Below are 19,243 nucleotides of genomic sequence, written 5' to 3'. Positions count from 1 at the left end.
AAATAAAGCAAATAGGAATACAACAGGCTAGCGAGACAAAGGACTGTTCAAGGCTTACCTACGCTCAGTCCAACTGGGCAGCTAACCTCTCTCAAATTTCATTCCCGGTTATGGTTACCGCAGGCAACCAAACAGAACTCATGCATTTAGGAGGTCAGAACTCTTAACTACACTGCAGAAAATCCCCATTTTCCTTGAAAACTAAAGTCAGTACTCCTACTGGTGCCACTTTAGAAACATACCGCTAGACTGAATAACCCCAAATATTTCTGAAAAAAACATTTCAGTACTGTTAAAGGATAGTACCACAACACAGAATGTCTAGGCAGAAAGGACACCCTCATCTGAATGGCTTGGCTTTTTACGAAGAACTGGAAAACCAGTTTGCAGCTTAAGAATAGGATTCACAATAGCCAGAGTGCAAAGTAGGGAAACACTTAAAGTTGCCAAGAGGCCACCAGATGACAAGGATGCCCTTGCTTCAAAAGTAAGCCTCAACATTTGCTGGGTCAGGAAAGAGCAAGAAAGTTCTGCAATCTAATATCAACAATTTAGACCCCGATTACAAAATCCTGGTTTTTCTCTATGCTGCAGAAACTACTTTTATATTTAATAACTGTTCAGTATAAATACGTTACCTAATAAAATATATAAGAAAGTTTTGGGGTAAGGTCTGGGGGCTAGGCTTGCCACTACTAGTGGCCTGGGATTTTCTGTCTTCCAGAGAGCTGTATTCCTTCCCTCAACATCCCAGTTCAATAAATACTGATTTATTTTCTGCAAAGTTGTGTTTTGTCACAGTTGCAGTGAAGACAACTTGGTATTGCTGCTCCAAAGCACACTGCTTGGTAATTTAAGGCCTTCTCCTTCAGCATGGAGAAAGCAAATTTAAGCACTCTCCTGTATTCCTCGCTCACAGGACAGTACCAAATCCAGACATCCATAGATATCTGAAATAAAATTTAAGCTGAAAGGTAACAATTCTAAGCTTTACTTAATTTTCTTTTAATTATTTTGGAGGAATAGTCAATGTGAAAAAGCAGTGGTTTATTTCAGCAAATTATTAGAAAGAAACAACTGGTTTTGTGTGAGGAGGGGGTAAATATTATAACCTGAACCGTGGAAAATTTTAACTAACACAGCGTTTTGGAAAAATGCCTGTAGAGCTACCAACTTTTACTTTGTTTCTATCTATTAATTCTGTCTCAAAAAAAGAAAAATCCCAGCTCAACTGTTATCACAGAGAACTACTACTGGATGTGATATAAAACCATTATACCTGACACCAGGCTGTATATGGCTCCATAACATGCCGTAAACGCGAAACCCCCTCTTCCAATTGGGTTTGTGGATTCTCCACATATTTAGTCTCACGAGCTGGAGAGGAGTAGAGTGACAGCTGTGAATATTAGCAAACAAGAGGTTAAAAACAAAGGTGTAATTGTGTAAGTAGGTCTTCAGGGCACGAACAGGCTAACCGGAGAACACCTAACATGGAGCTTAACATGGTACTTACTACATAAACAATGCATAAGAAAAATTCAGGTACAGCTGTGAGACAACCACTGTGAGCAAAGTTTAATTATATGCTATGACGAAGATGACTTTTAATTGCTATGCAATTCATCCATAGCTGCTATATGATCCAAGTCACAGGTTATAAATTAATATTAAAGTAGTTTAATAAGAACACAGAACATAATTGTGAAAAATGTTTCTGGTCTTAATCAGCACTTCTAGTTCCCAGTTAACATACTAAATGTACTAGAAATCACAATCGATCATTTTCTATATTTGCACAAGCCATCATTAAAGAGTCTAAGTAGCTTCTACAAAAGGTAACATCCAATACAAATTTGTCTGTTTGTTACTGAGCTGGAAAATGGTATGACATCCCAATGTTGCAGTCATTTACCACATCAGCAACTGACAGCATTAATCGCACCATGGGGCTGAGCAAATAGGAACTGTAACATCCACCTGAAATGCAATGGGCATCTTCACATAATAAATACTAAACCACCATATTTAGGGTTTAGCATCACAATTTATTAGAATTACCCAAACATACTTTAAACTGTATTCTAATTAAAAAAAAAAAAACCACTAGTCTGTTGAAAATTAACAGCAAAACTTAGATCAAAACAAAACCTGATAAAATTCCTAGCAGTTTATATATGACACTGATGTTTAGTATGAAGAGCTTACATTTTATATCACATTTAGCAGTCTATTATAAACTGTTTACACATATTATTGCATCAATGTGTAGCTAGCCTTCTTTTCAAGGTAAGTTGCAAAACAACTGTATATGCTAATAAAAAAAGCTGCTAACCATAACAAAATACATAATGACACAGAATTTTTCAAATAATTCGATAACTCATGCAGCTGTACTTCCCATAATGTTTTGAAAGACAAGCATTTTAAGTCTCATTTCCCTTGGAAATCCAGTCATCTCTGGCAATCCCAGACACAATCCATTTAACTTTGATCCTGTTAGCCTAACAGCCAAGTCTGGCACAAGGTCATTCCCATACATTTTCTGAAACTAGACAGCTAACAGAGTACAGTTCCAAACTAACACACTCTGTGAATGGTAAGAAAGGCAGCCAGAACGCCACGGTCTGCACATTCTGCTTTGCTGAAGCTGATGGGCAAGCCAATTATTCAGCACATATGTAACCTGAAACTGCTGCTTCATTACTGACTCATGCCAGTGGTGGTGTAGGGCACGCGATGGCCCAAACTAAGGTTACTTCACTGGGGTGAAGCCAGGAGGTTGCTTCAACTATTGATCCTCTCATTATGCAAATTAGCTGCCCATGCAGACACATCCAAAAGACTTAACTATACACAAAATTGTTTCATTTATTTTCACTGCTCATGTAACAACGCATTAGCTTAGGTTGAAGTACTTAGTTTTTAAACAACTACAAACTCTCACGGATATAAAGCTGTCTTTAGTTATGAACTACAATTTTTTTTTTGTTTTTTTTTCTGTTGAAGACTGTTAAAAGCCTATGCAACAACAATGGCGAGTCTACACTTTGGCATGGTGTTTTGAAGCCCTTGTGATATGACCAAAATATTTGTAACATCTTAGAGAAATAAACTAACAGGTTTTTATTATCACTACTTATTGTATTTGTTGTTGCTTAGGTCTGAATGCTGTGCAGAAAACTGATAGAATTCTGTAGGCTACTATATCTGACTCAAAGCACCGCCAGACAAGAATTTTTCCTGTAAAAAAAGATTTTTTTTAGAAATAAAAACTTTTGATTTGCTGTTTTACTGGAGAACATAAAATTGTTAGAATTTGCCAACAGTACTTGCAATTAAAAAATACATGCTGTTACCTGGATAAAAAACAAATAAAATATGCCTGTGCATTTGGTACATGACCACAAGTAAATCTACAAACATGAAAAGGTAATTTCTGAATGAAGAACAGAAGGATGTAATGCAGGAAAAAAAATCATACAGACAAGCAAGCCTGACGTTATGAAGCAGAGGGCATCAAATGCAACCCTCAGGTAAAAAAAGCAAAACCATAGACATCTCTATTACTGCAAACTGAGAAGCAAGTTTAAAGGCAAGAATACAAAAGGTGAAGAGATGTACCTAAATGCTTTCATGCATCAAAATACAGTGTCTTTCAGAATTCTGTAGGTATTTCCACATAGATAGAAGAGCACTAGGGCTATAACCATACCTACCTCCTCAATTTTCAGCAACTCCTTTTTGGAAGTCTCCTTCTCTGAGGAGGAAGCATAAACCTGGATAGAGAGCAAGCTCAGGCTAACAGGGGTGGCCCCCTGCCGAATTACCTAGAAATATTACAGGAAAACATGTAAACCATTAAACTCAAACAAAACAGCAACATATCTGAACACATCCATACAGACAATGTTTATATCCCCATATGGTAACAAGTGATATATCAACAATGCTTAGAAGTCAGGAGAAAGGGGAGTTGCTGGTACACAATCTCATATGCTCAGGCACTCAAATGATAACACCTAAATTATTCAGATGGCATCTGGAAAAGCCTAAGGCTAAAGGAGACAGTAGATATTTGCATCTCACAAAAAGATGTTTTCTTACTTGAAACATAGTATCTATACTGAGAAAGTTAATGAAAATTAACATTATATTCATATTTTGAACAACCTTGTGAATGTTCATAACACCTCCATTTTTCCACAGTTAGTACCAAGAAGTTCAGCATTTTATTATCTGCATCTAGATTTAGGGAAAAAAATGAGAGCATCAGAACACAATCATTGCTTTCTAAGAATTTTAGGAATGTCTCCTGTTTTTCTGTGAGAAACATGAATTACAGTGTATGACAGATACCTGACTGGCTTTGAATACTTCAGATTCAATCCAGTCATACAACACAACCACCACGAGTAAGGTGGATATAAGTCTTCCTATATTTAGGACCTACACTGAATTCTGTTCCTTAACTGGAGAGACTGCTTTAACTTAAAAAAAACAGAAGGTAAAAATCTTTGCTGTATAGTGAATCAAGAATGCACAGAAAGCATTTTCCAACAAATGCACATCCTCATCAACAGCAACGCTTAACTCAAGAAACTGCAGTTCAAACGGGAAACCTTTCAATGCCTCATTCATGTTACTGCTCCGATGAACATGTGCAGTTACAACCGCCTGCGTTTTGTTGTGTCAGGTTACAGCGCCAGTGGGTCTCACAGCCTGCTGCCACCAGACTGGAGAGGTCTGGCTCTGCTGTCAGCATCGGTTCCCAGAAGTCCTGCTGCTCACCTTGCCCTAGCTTTGGCAGCCAGACGCTTCCACCACGAGGCAATTCACCTCGCCAATTTGGCAAAAGATTAATCCTGAAAAAGAAGTGGAGAGCTTTGTGCGGGCTTAGTGTGTTGAAGCCATCCATGAAACAGCCTGAGATGCACAAGAGGAACTGTGTGGCCAGGGAGGAGGGGATGAAAAAGCAGAAGGCAGCAAGCCCTCTTCCTTTTCAGAAACAGTAAGGGTACATTACATTGACCTAGCTGCTCGTGAAACTGAAGGCTTGGTCAAACCAATACATCCTTCATGCTGTTACGACAATAACTGACCTAGCCATGGGACAGTTACTCTGAAACTTTGTTTCTGTCCATTGCAGAACTGTCAGAGAATAACTTTAAATTTATCCAAACCACATGCTTATCATATACAGATCAGCATTTGCAGCTTTAATTTCTCCCACTGCTTTGCCGATGGAGTATTTATTACATGTAAGCATGAGACTCCTCAAACTCAACATTAAGACTATAGAGTTGTCAAACTTACTGAAAATGTTCATTTACGTGTAGAGAAACAGCACACAAGAACTAGGTCATAGGGTTGCTTTTCAGAAGGACATAAGGGTTCTGATGAATCAAAGGGTATGGAAAAACTTGCTTAAAATAGAAGTTTTTCCTTATTTGAATTTATAGACTTGTTATTACAGCACTATAATAAAACACCACAATAACTGGATCAACTCCTTCACAGCCAAGGAAAGACATGAATAATCTTTAGGAGTGTTTGCTTAAACAAAGACTTTTCACATACTTTCATTAGCCAAGATAAAAACATGAATGCCACTAACCATTAATAGCTGTAGAATCTATTTCCTCAATCTTTCCTTTTTTCACTGCAAAACTGTTCTGTCACTGAAAAGGCAAAAATCTAAATGCATTTTCATGCTGAAAAATATTTTCAAACAGTGTAAACGATGCCAAGTGTCACCAGCAGAAACAGTAAATCCAAGTGCTTTCAGTATTTCAGATTTTTATATAAAGACACAAACAGCACTGCGTAAGAATGGAAACACCTTCATTTCGCAAACAGGTATCAGTGATCACTGAGCTACACAAGCCAAAACCATTAACCATACACATCAAAATACTGAGGTGCAGATATTTTCCAAAGGTTTCATATTTACATTTTAAACAAAATTAACCACTAAAAGTGAAAGATTAATCTCTCCTTAAACACACTGTTCAAGCTATACCGCAATGGCTAAGCTTATGGGACAGATACAACCACTACTAACTAAACTACCATGTATATATGCACACACTAAAAGGTTTATCCAGCAGTATGAAAGATTAACCATTCTCGTTTTCAAAATTCACTTCAGGATCTCATTTCTTAATTCCACATTAACAACATATTACTAAACCAGCTGTGGTTTTTTGAGCTGTGCCTTCAGTCTGCCGGTCTCAGCCATTCAGTTGATACCAAAAAAGTAGAGCTAACATTCTTTTTGCTAAGCAATGCTCTGCATTGACTTTAAGTAAAAAAAGATACCACGTTTATTCCTTTCTCTAGCTGAATTCAACTTTACCTATAGAAACTAGATCACTCACAAGCAAATTTGATCTGAAAGCTGAAGGGGAAAAGACCATCATATTTCATGAACTCTTGTCTTGTTTTACTGTCTTTCTCAAAGTTCTGAATTCTTAATTAAAAAAAAAAATAATCCCTCGAGGAAGAATAAATCCCGTATTAGCTCTCAATACAAACAGGGGAACAAACAGCTGAAGATTAACTGGAACTTTTCTCATTTCTTCCTCTTGTCTGTGGTTTCTCAGTTACTGTTTTTGTCACTCTCAAAACTGGGGAAAGGAAGAACAAAAGGAAAAAAAAAGTTTCCTCTGTCATACTTTTGTGAAGGCTGTTATTTGTCCTAATGTTATGAAGCTACTTCATTTTTGTCTTCTTTTTCCATTCTTCCCTCCTATCTCTCAAACTCCAACTGAAAAAAACAAAACCCGAACTCGAACACAGACATGAAGGAGAAGCAGCCACCTTACCCTTTCACTTTTAGAGGCAAAAAATTAGGTTGGCCCGAAGCACTGAAATCTGCCTAACCTCAATAGCTATACAGAAGTAGTAGTAGTATGCATAGTACCTAGATCCACACGTTCACACATAACCCCTTTAATGATGATTCTGTATCACTTATGGACTTCTGAATGATTCTGAGATAAAATCCTTAGATCAGAATTCCAGCAACTGTCCCAATGTTAAAGTAAAAAACAAAAAATAACAAAAAAAAAAACCCTAACAACAAAGCTGTGACAACAGAACAGCAAGTGTAGGCTGCTCAGCATATCAATATATACTGATATATTATAGAATTTTAACAAACAAAAAAGGTATAAAGGAGAAAAAAAATTTAAGACTCAAGTCACCAGTTTTTTTAAGAAAACCCTCCTGCTTCTTGAGCAGTCATGCCAATTTGAATGAAACGTACAGCTTGCTTTTAGCATGAAAGGATCTGGGGCTCCTCTCATGATAAAGGCAAAGACCTTTGAGACAACTGCATGAGTTAAACCCGGATCACGCAGGTTTACTCCTTTTCACAGGGGAGACTCAAGACGAGGGCAGCCCAAGCTGTATGAACCCAAACCCTGCAGCAACACTCACAGCTCCACGCTGCTGCATCCAAGAGGTCATTTTAAATAACGAACGTGGTGTTCATGTGTTTCTGTTTGTGCAACGCGGGCAGGACGCACCACGCTGCAATGTTAGAAAAAGAGAGCTGCAACAAGATCAAGCAAACAGCTCCTCAGAGTCATAGACAAAGGACCCCGAGTGCAGGTGCCGCCGGGTAACACAACTTTTTAGTACGGTTTTAGCCGGAAGGTGAAAAAATCGTTCGCCAGCACCAAGGCCTTCTTGCCAGGCCTCCGCCGCCGCGCCTCGACGCGCCAACCGAGCGCCGGGGACCCGCTCCGCGCCGGGAGCAGCGCGCCCGCCCCCGGGCGCCTCAGCGCGGGGCCCCGCCGGCCGCGCTGCCGGGCCGCCCCCTGCCGGCCTCGGGTGTCCCCAGAGCGAGGGCCCGGCGGCGCCGCAGCCACACCGCCGCCTCCGCGGGCACCGGCGCCTCCCGCGGCAGGCGGCGGCGGGGCACGAAGGGAGGGGCCGCCGCCTGCCTCCGCCCGCTCCCCCCGGGTGGGGACGGGCGCGGGGAGCCCTGTCCGCGGAGCGGGGCTGCGAAGGGACGGCCGGGGAACTGCAACGGCCACGAGCACGGAGAACGACCATCTCCTCACCTTGAACATGGCGGTGCCGAACGGGCGATTCGCACCGGCCGCGTCGCTGCGCCGTGACGTCAAAAAGACTCGCCCGACGGGGGGGCGGGGCGGGAGCTCTTGGGCCAGCCCCCGCGGCCGGCGCGGCCCCGCCCAGAGGCGCCACGGTAACCTGGCAACGCCGCGGGGGCGGGGCCGCACCGCCCCACGCGCTGGCGCCTTCCGAGGCCTCAGGAATCCGGGCTCGGGCCTGGTCGTGCGTCAGCGCGGTCTGTAGGCTGGGAGAGGCTCGGTGATGGAGCACCTCCTGAATTTCAGCCCCTGCACGGCAGGAACATCTCTTTAAAACTCGTTTCCTAAAAAACCCAAGTGCTGGCGTGCTGAAAGTCCGTGCCCGCTGCTCCCTGGGCTTGCTGCCCCCTATGCCCACTGCCCCCTGTACCCGCTGCCCCCTGTACCCGCTGCCCCCCCCCGTGCCCGCGGGCCTGGTGCAGTGACCCTCCCTGCTGCCCCTGTACGGGGCACTCAGGCGCCTGGGTGTCTCAGTGCCGGTAGAATTTGGATGGGGCTAGAGTACGGGGATCGAGGTAGGGTTCCATGCTTTTCTAATCCTGAAACACTGAATTCAAAAAAGTAGAACTACCCTTTCCTCCACATCTTGATGCTCCTCAGCTTCTGCAGCCCAGGACATGGCATCTCCCCGCTCACTTGAGCAAGTTGGACAGGAGCAAGTTTTCTCCACTCACACCTGCTGCGAGGGACGGTCTCGCATGCATCCCATGCTGTCTGCCTTGCTGCTCAGCCAGAGAAGGGTATCAGAAATGCTGGGTACTAAATTCCTGTCAGATAAGATAAACCAAGGCAATATTCCATCCTGATTTAAATCACAGGAAATCTGTTCTCATCTTTATCAGTTAATAAACTGCTGCTTTGCTTCTTCAGATTTGCCAGTCAGGAGTTTCCACCTTTCATTGTGCTGAAGATCTTTCTGTGGCACTCAAGGCCAAGATGGCAAACACATCAGCAAAAAAAGAATACTGAGTCCATCAAAGGAGGTGACTTACTTCATGCTCATGTGTCATTGCTTTCTGACCAGTTACTTGGATCTTGGTGCTTGTTATTTTTAATATTTTGTAAGACATTTTATCCTCATACTTAATCTTGGTCACAGAATACCACATTTCAAATGAAACAAGTGCCTTGCTTTTACTGAATACCGTTCATTTTTCAGTAGCACTGAAAAATTACCTTGAAGCTTAAGACACAAAGATCCTTGACAGAATTAACCTGTGTTCTCTGTTCAGATTGACTGTTAGGTATGGGAAATGCATGTTCCATAAGCTGTGTGCCACACACTTGCGGTCACAGTTCTGTTAGGGGGCCAATTCATCAGGACTTGGGGTAAAGGGGTGATTCAGGCTGCCAAACTTCTGAAACTTCATAGAAGCCTCTGCTGCCTGGGTACAGCCTGGATGTAGGCTCTAGCAGAGGCTTGGCAGCACCTGCATTCTACTTTGAAATGCACTCGCTCCATCACCTCCTCCTTCTCCCTGGCACTGGGAGAGAAGCCTACACTCCTCATTTAGACACATGAGAACACCAAGAAAAGTGTGGATTCACTCTTTATGAGCTTTTTCAGGTCCCCAAAAATATTACAGTAACTTCAAACAGTTAACTTTGATTTTAGAATATGAAGAATAGCACCCTATTAATCCTGGAAAACATAAAAAAATATTTACATAAAAGGTAAAGCACCTGAAGAACACGGTAGCAAACAGTTCAGCAGGAAGGGTATTGTGGATAGACAGACGAGGTACACACCCTCTTAGAATCTTAAATTTTCTTTTTGGTGGTAGATTTTTTTGTTCCTTCTTAAAGAAAATGCCTGCATTTCTTTACTGCAGTCTCTTTATAGACCTGATGGAGCCAGCTATAGCAGGAACAAGTATTTTCCAGACTGATGGGGACATTGTGTTACATTGAATTGCAAAATTGAATGATGCTTCTCAACAAACTGTAAAATCAGCAGACAGTCCTTCTTATTCATTGGCCCACTGGATTATTGTCAGGAGCAATTTGAGGTGAAATAAGAAGACTTCAGGCTTATGCCTTTTCTTTTTAAAGCTTTATTATATTTTTCTGCTCTATTTCATAGGCAGCAGCTGATGCTTGCAAGGTAATGGTATGTCAGAAATACCATGAACAAAAGGTACAAGAGAAGATTTAGTACCCACACCGCAGGGTAACAGATGACAATGCCATTTTATTACACATTTGGTTATGAAGGTTCCCTTATTAGCGAGGAAGAGTTATAACTAAAATGCATGTAAGTGACCAATGGGTGAAGAACGTTAATGGACCTCTTTCTCCCTTGCATTATACTTTACACAGCCAGTTATACCTGTGGAAAATAAGCTGTCAGGGTGTGGTAAATGTTTGTGGAAACCCGATTTTGCAGTATGACAGTGTTTGTGGGAGCATGGAGAGTGACTGCTTTGCAAACTACCCAGTCACCTTTCTTGATGCATTTTATTCTCAAGGAATTAGAGAAAGAAAATATTCAAAGCTCAAAATGAGAGGAGAGCCCAGAAAAGGAGCAATGGCATTCAGGCCAGTAACGGCACCTCCTCTGGCTCGTTCTCAGCCAAAGCCAAGTCCCAGGCTGCTAATGGGACTAGCTGTTTCCCACTTTTACAGAGAATATTTCAAGTGCATTCTCTCCTTAAGTTTAGTACATGAACAATAAAGAAAATTCCAATTGTTTCTGGACATACAATTATATATATATGTTATAAACACTTTTTTGTGATCGATTTATATCTAGCCACTATACAGCAATTATTGGTCGAATTATGTAACACAGAAATAAATACCTGAAGAACAGATAGTTGTTTTGTGAAATTTTTTAAACCAAGCAAATCAATCCACTCCAGCATCTTCAGTGCATTTTTTTCCTTTAATGTGGAAGTTCATCTTTAAAGTGATTGATATGACTGATTAGAAAGAATGGGAAAACCTTTATAAAGAAGAACAATACAAATACATTAGCTTTCATAGCACCAGAATCGTTTAGGTTGGAAAAGACCTTTAAGACCATTGAGTCCAACCATTAAACTGGCACTGCCAAGTCCACCATTAAACCATTCCCGAAGTGCCACATCTACACGTCTTTTGAATACCTAAGCAATTCTTATGGCCTGTGTATGGCTCTCTTACAGGCTACCAATAAACACGCATGAAAGCTCTACATACTTTGGTGGCAGGAGTAACTGCTGGAGGTGGTTATCTCTGCAAAAATTCCCTGGGAAAACAACCACATATGCCATAACACAATCCAAAACATCATCAGACAGGTTTAAAAAGGAGCTGAAGTTTCTGCTCCCAAGGCCACAGAATGAAGAGCTTTGGCATGATTGACTCCTGGCTGTTTCTAATCTAAGAACCTATACCAAGTTTCAGCTTTATTTTGCACGCCAGTATTTTTCGCTTTCCTTGGTAACTGGCTTTTGTAAATATTTGTGAAAGAAGTATTTTCTTTAGAAAGCTGCAGCTCAAAGAAGCTTGAAAATGTTGCCACAGTTCATAAACTACATTAGCCCAGGCAGAAATACAATTTAACAAACTTGATCTCTAATCTTTCGCCTTAGCCATTGCCATCTGAGTTTTAATACTGTTGTGTTAGATTGCTTATATACAGTTGATTTTTTTGTCAGGAAAATAAGAACAGTCCTTTACTAGCAATACAATGACAGTTATTTGCCACACATTTACAGGTACAGTAGAAAAAAAAAGAACGATTTTGTTGCACATTCCTGTTAAAATGTGAGTTTGTAACATTTTCCCATTAAATATCAGTTTATCTATTCATGCCCATCATTGGAAAAAATAGTAATTCTGAAAGACTGGCTTATTTTTACATCCTCCTTCATGGTAAAACTTGTACATTTAAAAAAACCCAAACAACACATTTTGCCATGCATCTTTTATTCAGCAACATTAACAAATTTTTTAATACCATGACTTGCCAACTACAGTTTTGCCAGCTTACTTAGAATTTATTTTTGAAGTCTTTATTTTATAAACTGCTTTTCTTCCTCCTGCAACTTTTTTTTTTGTGTTAAAAGAATGCTGTTTGGCAGATCTCTCTGCAAATTCTTTTGAAAATATGTAGTTAATAGAACACAACTACAACGGTTCCAATAACTCAACTTTCAGTTGTTAAGCAGCTTCACGTAACACTGTGAGCCTTGCTTTCTAAAAACTCCACACAAAGCACAGTTGGAGGCGATGTGGCAGGTATACTAGCTTTTCTAGAGTCAGTCTCCAAAGCACATGATCAGTTTCTCACATTCCTGTCACTTTTAGCACATATTTATTAAACGGCTAATTGAACTGGCTTTTATAGGGGTGCATGATAAGGGACGTTTCCCAGTGTCTTTATGAAGGGAGTATAGTTTGCATGTTCATAAGAATACCCTTTCATTCTTTCTACTTTATTCACTTCCTAACTCAAAAAGAAAACCAAACCAGAAAGAGGTTGAAAAGACTTCTGTATTTAATGGTACTATTTTATTTGGAGTGAAACTTACCTGTGCTTTTGCTTTTCATGCTTAAGGTGGGTCATTTTTCACCGTTTGTCAGAGATGCTATTTTGGCAGCCACGAGGCCTGAAGTCATACATTCAGAAAGTAAGTTGAATGTTAAGGACAGATGCCACTGCAGAGCTCTGCACTTTTCTGCTGACCTACCTTTATTGGCAGCAAAGGCGTTACTGCTTTCACATCTGGGGTAAGCCAGGACTTGAATTTCAGCATGTGCCGTCTCATCACGTCACATTCTGACAGCACCCAAAATATACTCAGTGCTTTCCAAATAAAGATCCTTTATTCTAAGACAGGGGACAGGTAGAAAAGAGAAATACATAATGCAAAAAAAACAGCGTAATCCAACTGCATGTAATTTTACGTTTGATATTGCTATGGGTCAACACCCAACCAATACAAATCCTTGACTTCTCGCTGCAGCCATCAGTAACTCTAGTCCCACATTTTTCAGTTACTCACTTTCAGCAGTGATGAGTAACTCTTCTGTTAACAAGCTGTTAACACTACCAACAGGCACGTCAGCTGATGTGTGGTGTAGCAATTTCTTCTAAAGCACAGATATGTGCTACCATTAGCAGTATCTTTATGATGCTCTTAAGCACCCATCACAACAAAGTCCAATTCCTTTAAAAATTCCAGTGCATCTCAGATTTTAGTGAAGCTGGATGCATTTTGGAAATTAACTGAGCCTAAAAGGTGAAAGGTACTGCATCTGTTGCCAGTCTCTTTAGGTATTTGGTACATCAAGTCTTTTTCGCATAAAAATTATTTTCACAATAATCCTTCATTTCTCAGCAAAGTGCTGTAAATATCTTTACCTCATTTGCTTATAAATGTATTGTCATCAGTATCTTCACAAATATACATATTAAATGTAGTTGTTTACTTGAATGACAGTTTTGAGTCTAGCAAATAATTTCTCATTAAAGGCATGCATTCCTTCTTTTACTGTGCTGCCCCTTTAATAATTAACAGTGACATGCTGAGCTTACTTTGTTATTTGTAGCTGACTTAGGATGATCATTTTTAAACGTTTTTAATTTCTATTTTACTTTCTACCACAGCACAATACAGCTCCCCCATGAACGAGAAGCAGAACGTATTATATACTTACTATATATACAGATGCCATTACATGATTATTACAATCTATTACTGAAAGCATCCTAGTGTGTTCATTTTTGCTGTTAGGAATTGCATTCTAATGTTTCTAACAGTATCCATGCACACTTGTCAAAGCGACAGGAGTTACAGTGATATCCATGGGAACTGCCACTTGCACACACAGAGACCAGCTGGAGAACGTAGCATGTACCACGACCTGCTGTGTGACATCTTGCACAATGTAAGTTACTGAGAAATAGGCAAAGATTTGCGTACTTGAACAGTGAAGCCTGCACTTAACGTTGTTAGTTAACTCTACTTAAGCTCTGACTTGCTTCGCCGTTAAGCCCCGGCTTAAAGCACAGGATCCTAGGGACCTGAAGGACAGCAGGCTGTTCTGCAGGGGTTTGTGTGCAGCTCGAACAAGAGAGACAGAGCTGAGCAGCACATGAAGAATCACCGTTTCTTCTTCACCGATGCTGCCATTGTCATTTAATGTAACAGAAGAGCACAAGGGAAAACTTATCATTCTATTCCTAGAAGGCATAATTTGGTTTCATAGCTTTATTGGTTGTCTAGACTAACACCCTTTTTTGAGAGGAAAAGCCTGGTTTGGGCTTTTAAATATTTTTCTTTTCTAGATCTTAATTTGCATACAACTCATCAGTCCCCTCTTAATTTTACTCTTACTGGCCCACTACATTGTCCGTGCAGCCAACGTTGCTCTTCTCAAGCTCAACAGAAGCTAGCCAAAAATTAAAAGGGTGTACTTGTAATTGAGAGAGAATGAGAGGTATGAGGCAAAACTGGAAGCAAGATGCCCTTTTCAGGACATAATCCTGTGTTTCTGTGGAGAGCACTCATGAGCCAGGAAGCCCTACTACGTACAATTCCTTCCTTTTTGGTACCATAGCATTTGTTCAGGGTTGCTTTTACACCTTTCCATTCCTTTGCCTCACATTCATCAAAACCCTTCAGCTACTGCTTCCATTCTGAGGGAGCATTTTCCACAAAGGAGTAACACCTGACCTTACACTGAAGTGCTGAATGCTGAAGTGTTTGGGAAACTCCAGGACATGTTTCAGAAGTCTTTCACAATCACTAATGAAAACCGTCATTTAGATAGTTTGCCCCAGTGATATATGTTTAACATGTTACCACCACCTACTGCTTCTCAGAACTTGAAGCCATTTACGTTTCAGCCCCCACATCCTACAGAGGGCAGCTACGGCTGGCATAGTTGCAGCCTACAGTGCAGGAGCCGAAGGGGCACAGGGCAGCGGTGTGCAGACTGACACTGTCTCTAAACTATTTTTCTCTAGCACAACATTTGAAACTACCTATTCAGTCTCGTAACTCAGTACAACATGGTGCTGGCACAGGTAAAAAACAATGCTTTCACTTGCTTTAGCAGTTTTATAGATGAGAAAAACATCAAATTTCTCAAGTGTGATTGAATAGGTTCTAATTCCTGTATGTGTATAACAATGCATATTACTACACAGGTGGAGAACCTGGATGTTACAAGTGCTTCACTGAACATCAAGGAACAGCAATTTCACAAACTGAAAATCCTGAGGGGGTCAATCTATTGCTACAGAAGAATGGGAATATGAAGCAAGTAAATTGTATGCCTGGTCCCAGGCATTATCTCTCCAGGATACTGGATGATTTCCATCCACAGCAGGTGCATTAGAACTTCAAAAGTTAAAGCACTGGAAAACTGGTAACCCTTATAGTCACTTTAACATATTCTGCCCTGCTTTGAACAAGGCTGCAAACCTGAAAGCACAGCTTCCTACACCGGTTTAACGAGTTTAGCAAAACATACATCCTTGTAATTAATTCTTACCATGGGGAAAAAAAAAATCTCTGCACTGCAAAGCTAGGACAAAATAAAACTGAGCAACTGTGACCATTTTTTAAGGTTCATAACTTCTGCAAAGTCAGATGGTTCATTATTTGGGTGTTAAATATTCTGTACTGAGATTTCTTTGGCTGGAGTATTTAGTTTATTTAACTTATGCAGAAGTCAGCCTCACTCCCCTTTTCTGTTTTCAGAGAACAGTACTGAGCCAAAATCCTACTCTTTCAGGAATCGGTTAACAGGCTTCCAATAATGCTGTTAATTGGATCAGCTCCCACCTTTAAGACCATGATAAGTCATTAACTTAAAAGCTACAGTTCAGTTACTTATCATCACCTATTGCTTTTCTGACTACATAATTCCTTTCAGTGTTTTGGATAATCTGTCAGGAGAAACAATGAAGAAAAAACTATTACTTGACAGTAACTCTTCCTGATTGCAATACATGAACTGAGAATCAGGAGGAAAAGAAATGAGGAAATATACATATTAAAAAAGAAAAAAAAAGTTTGCACTCTGAAATGTCTTCTCTGAAACTTCAATTTTTGATGCTTTGTGTTTCACTACAAGTTAAAGTTCTTGGTATCGAGTTGCCACCTATGTTAGACAAAAAAAAAATATCCTTGCACAGCTATCTGTAAGAGCCAGAGGAAGAAGCAAGAGCATGTGTGACAAGGCAATTCCATGAAACACCCTCAGCTGACCAAGGACACCTATGTGACTAGGACTCCATCCTGGGAATAAATTAGCCAAGAGGGCTTTCTGAGATGCGCAGGATGACAGCAGAGCAATTTCTTGCTTTCCAGGAGTGAAATGAAGGCAATCACTACACCAACACAGGGGAAAGCGCTTACCAGGGGTCCTCAAACTACAGCCCACGGGCTGGATACGGCCCCCCAGGGTCCTTAATCTGGCCCCCGGTATTTACAGACACCCCCCCCGCCGGGGGGGGGAAACCAAGCAGCCGCAGATGACGGCCTGCCACTGCATCCGCGCGGCGGCCTCCTGCTTAAAAAGTTTGAGGACCCCTGGCTTAGGCCATGCCAAGCATTGATACCAGTGCCGCCACCACCACAAACATAATCCCATGCATTTTTGTATGACTTTGGCAATCTGGGAAGGTAAACACAAAAGAAATACACTGATCACCTTGGAATTTCTCCTCTGAGACTATGGAAGTTAAACATGGGGGAAATACTTGGTTTCAGTTAGCATTATGCAATTCTTTTTGACAAAGAAAGGATGGTGAGGTCAGAAAGTCTCATCAGTAGTACTCAAAACATATAAACCGACCCATACAATGCACAATTCACCACAGGAGACAAAGATTCTCACACAGAGAAAGAATTATATGGTTGGTGTTAAGTGGATCAAAAAAAAGAAAACAAACCAATGCTTAAAACATGCCTGAGGACACACTGAAATGGGTGTGGGAAAGGAGGCTGCCAGTTCAGGGCAAAGACCTATCTGGTAAGATTAAATAGTGCAGCAAAAATGTTAACCATTAAAGCCATCTATGTCATTAGAAAAAAAAAGTATTTTTTCAGCATCACTTACGGAGCAACGTTACGGAGCAATACAGAACTGCTACCAAGGGTGACATCACCAGGCGACACATTTGACAGACATCAGATACATGGCAAAAAGAGTATTGTTTTAGTTCCTCAAGTGCTAGAAGGCTTGGCACTCAGCATGTGATGCTTAGTGCTACCATTCATTCCAATAGATAGATCACTGAAGAGTCACTGGGTACTTAAACAGAGATCACGATGAGGTTTTGTTTTTACCTGTGAACACCACCTAAAGAACCTGTCAGTGCAACTAAAGCACTGAATGTAGAAGTGGGAAGTGTTAATGAAAACAAGAAATTAAAGCTGTCGTTACACATCCTCTCTTCTCCCTTGACAGAACACAAATTTTGCACATGCCAGGAAAGTTACCTCACACAAGAAGGCACTCTAATTAAAAGATGATATTGAAACATCAGTAAGACTTGACAGGCTAAAGGCTGGGTGGAGGACCACATGTCCACAAGTATGTTTTGAACTCAAAAGGTACAGAACTAATACAGAACCCATGCAACACTCAAAGCAATACTTTGCCTTTCCATATTATGAAGCTGATGAAATCAGAAAAGAAAAAAACCCCAAACCCCAATATGTAACAAAGGGGAAACATCTGCTGAAATTAAGAACACCAAGTCAGCAAGAGTGGATAACTTACACCAAAGAATCTGGAAGGAATTAACTGAAAAACCTCCTTGCCAAGCTAACATTAATTTCATATCACACAAACACAGATGACTGAAGCACTGCCAAAAAGTAAGGCCACACATTCCAAAAAAAATGAAGAATTTGGTATGAGCAACAATGAACCAGTTAAAATGTGAGAGCTCTCCTTAGCAAAATAATGGAACCATTATTGGAGATTCCTAATCAACCACAGAGATGATAACAAGTAAGTTGGCAAGTGTAGTATCATGGAAGAACGGTATTGCCAAAAATACAACCTGTCTCACAGAGAAGGGAATTAAACAGGTTAATAAAAATTATTGTAAATAACATTTAATTAACATTAACATTAAATAACAGTCTGTTTGACTGTATCAGTCTAATACATTTAAGTCCCCTTTTGAACCAAAAAATGGTGACACATTACAATTCAGAGGCCATTCCTCCCATGACACATCCCACTGGGACCAGCACAAATTCATCCACAGCACTCTCCCATTAAACAGTACTAGTCAGTGTAGGACAAAGTCAAGTTACCAAGGGCGGGGCGGGGGGTGGGGTGGGTGGTAAGTTACTTTATGCAGTTAAAAGTTTTAAGTCACTCTTAGTAGGAAACTAAAATTAAAATGTGATTTTAGAACTCTTAATACTACCAAAAAATATTTACGAAAAGACTGCAGTTACTTTCAAGCATTGTTGATAGTAGATTTTTAACCCGGGGGCTTTGATCTGGCAGCAAGAGAGTTGCTGAAAAATAGCAGCAGAGAAAAGGGAAAGTGTGGCAAGGGACTGACAATGAAGGCTTTCATTAGACTGCTTGAGAAAAGATCGTAATCTCCCGTTTTACCTGCTGCCCCCCCTTCTTGGTATTGAATATTGTTCTGATCTGACACTAATCCTGAAATGAAGTTTCTGCTTCCCGTTACGGAAACATTAAGCAGCATGACTTGGACTTCTGACGCTTCGAGGTCCAAGTAAATGATGAACACACGTTGTCTCAGAGCCCTCAGTTCCATGTAGTTGACAGCAGGGAACAGTCTCTTCTCCTGGCTGTGGACTGACACTGAGGGTTGGCTTTGGTTTTCGTTAAAGAGCTTAAATTTATGCCTTGACACTGTGTTACAAATGTAACTATGAAGTCAACTCCAAACATTATTTCAAGCTTGAAATGCAGAGCTGACACATGAATGCATTACAGTAATTAAAATTGAGAAAACTGTAAAATCCAGTTAAAGATATGAGCTTGACACTATATAAGACCATCCAACTCTTTTTGTTGGGAGAACTTTAACACAACATTATGAATTACAGCAACACATAATTTTTGAAGAGTTGCTCAAACGAGTAAACTCTGAATTCCTGTAGAAAGCAATTGAGGTCCGCTAC

The 19,243-nt window shown here is 40.6% G+C and overlaps 1 protein-coding gene across 5 annotated transcripts in view; it reads right to left on the bottom strand.

The window, feature by feature from the left end:
• Positions 1-8,162, bottom strand: part of APOO (apolipoprotein O) — a 33,058-nt gene extending 24,896 nt beyond the window's left edge. Inside the window, exons 1-6 of one of the 5 annotated variants that reach the window (XM_080375250.1) lie at positions 8,073-8,144; positions 5,618-5,681; positions 4,792-4,865; positions 4,174-4,245; positions 3,720-3,830; positions 1,280-1,399 (exon numbers count right to left, since the gene is read on the bottom strand). In XM_080375250.1, coding sequence (XP_080231376.1) covers positions 1,280-1,399; positions 3,720-3,830; positions 4,174-4,188 — 246 coding nt within the window. In that variant the 5' untranslated portion in view covers positions 4,189-4,245; positions 4,792-4,865; positions 5,618-5,681; positions 8,073-8,144. The other 4 variants (XM_080375246.1, XM_080375247.1, XM_080375248.1 and 1 more) reach the window with 4 other exon arrangements.
• Positions 8,163-19,243: the final 11,081 nt, after the last annotated feature.

This window comes from Falco punctatus (assembly GCF_963210335.1).
Source record: "Falco punctatus genome assembly, chromosome: 2".
Classification (NCBI taxonomy): Eukaryota; Metazoa; Chordata; class Aves; order Falconiformes; family Falconidae; genus Falco; species Falco punctatus.
Note: the sequence above shows the minus strand (reverse complement) of the source record. Positions and strands in the feature narration are given on the sequence as shown.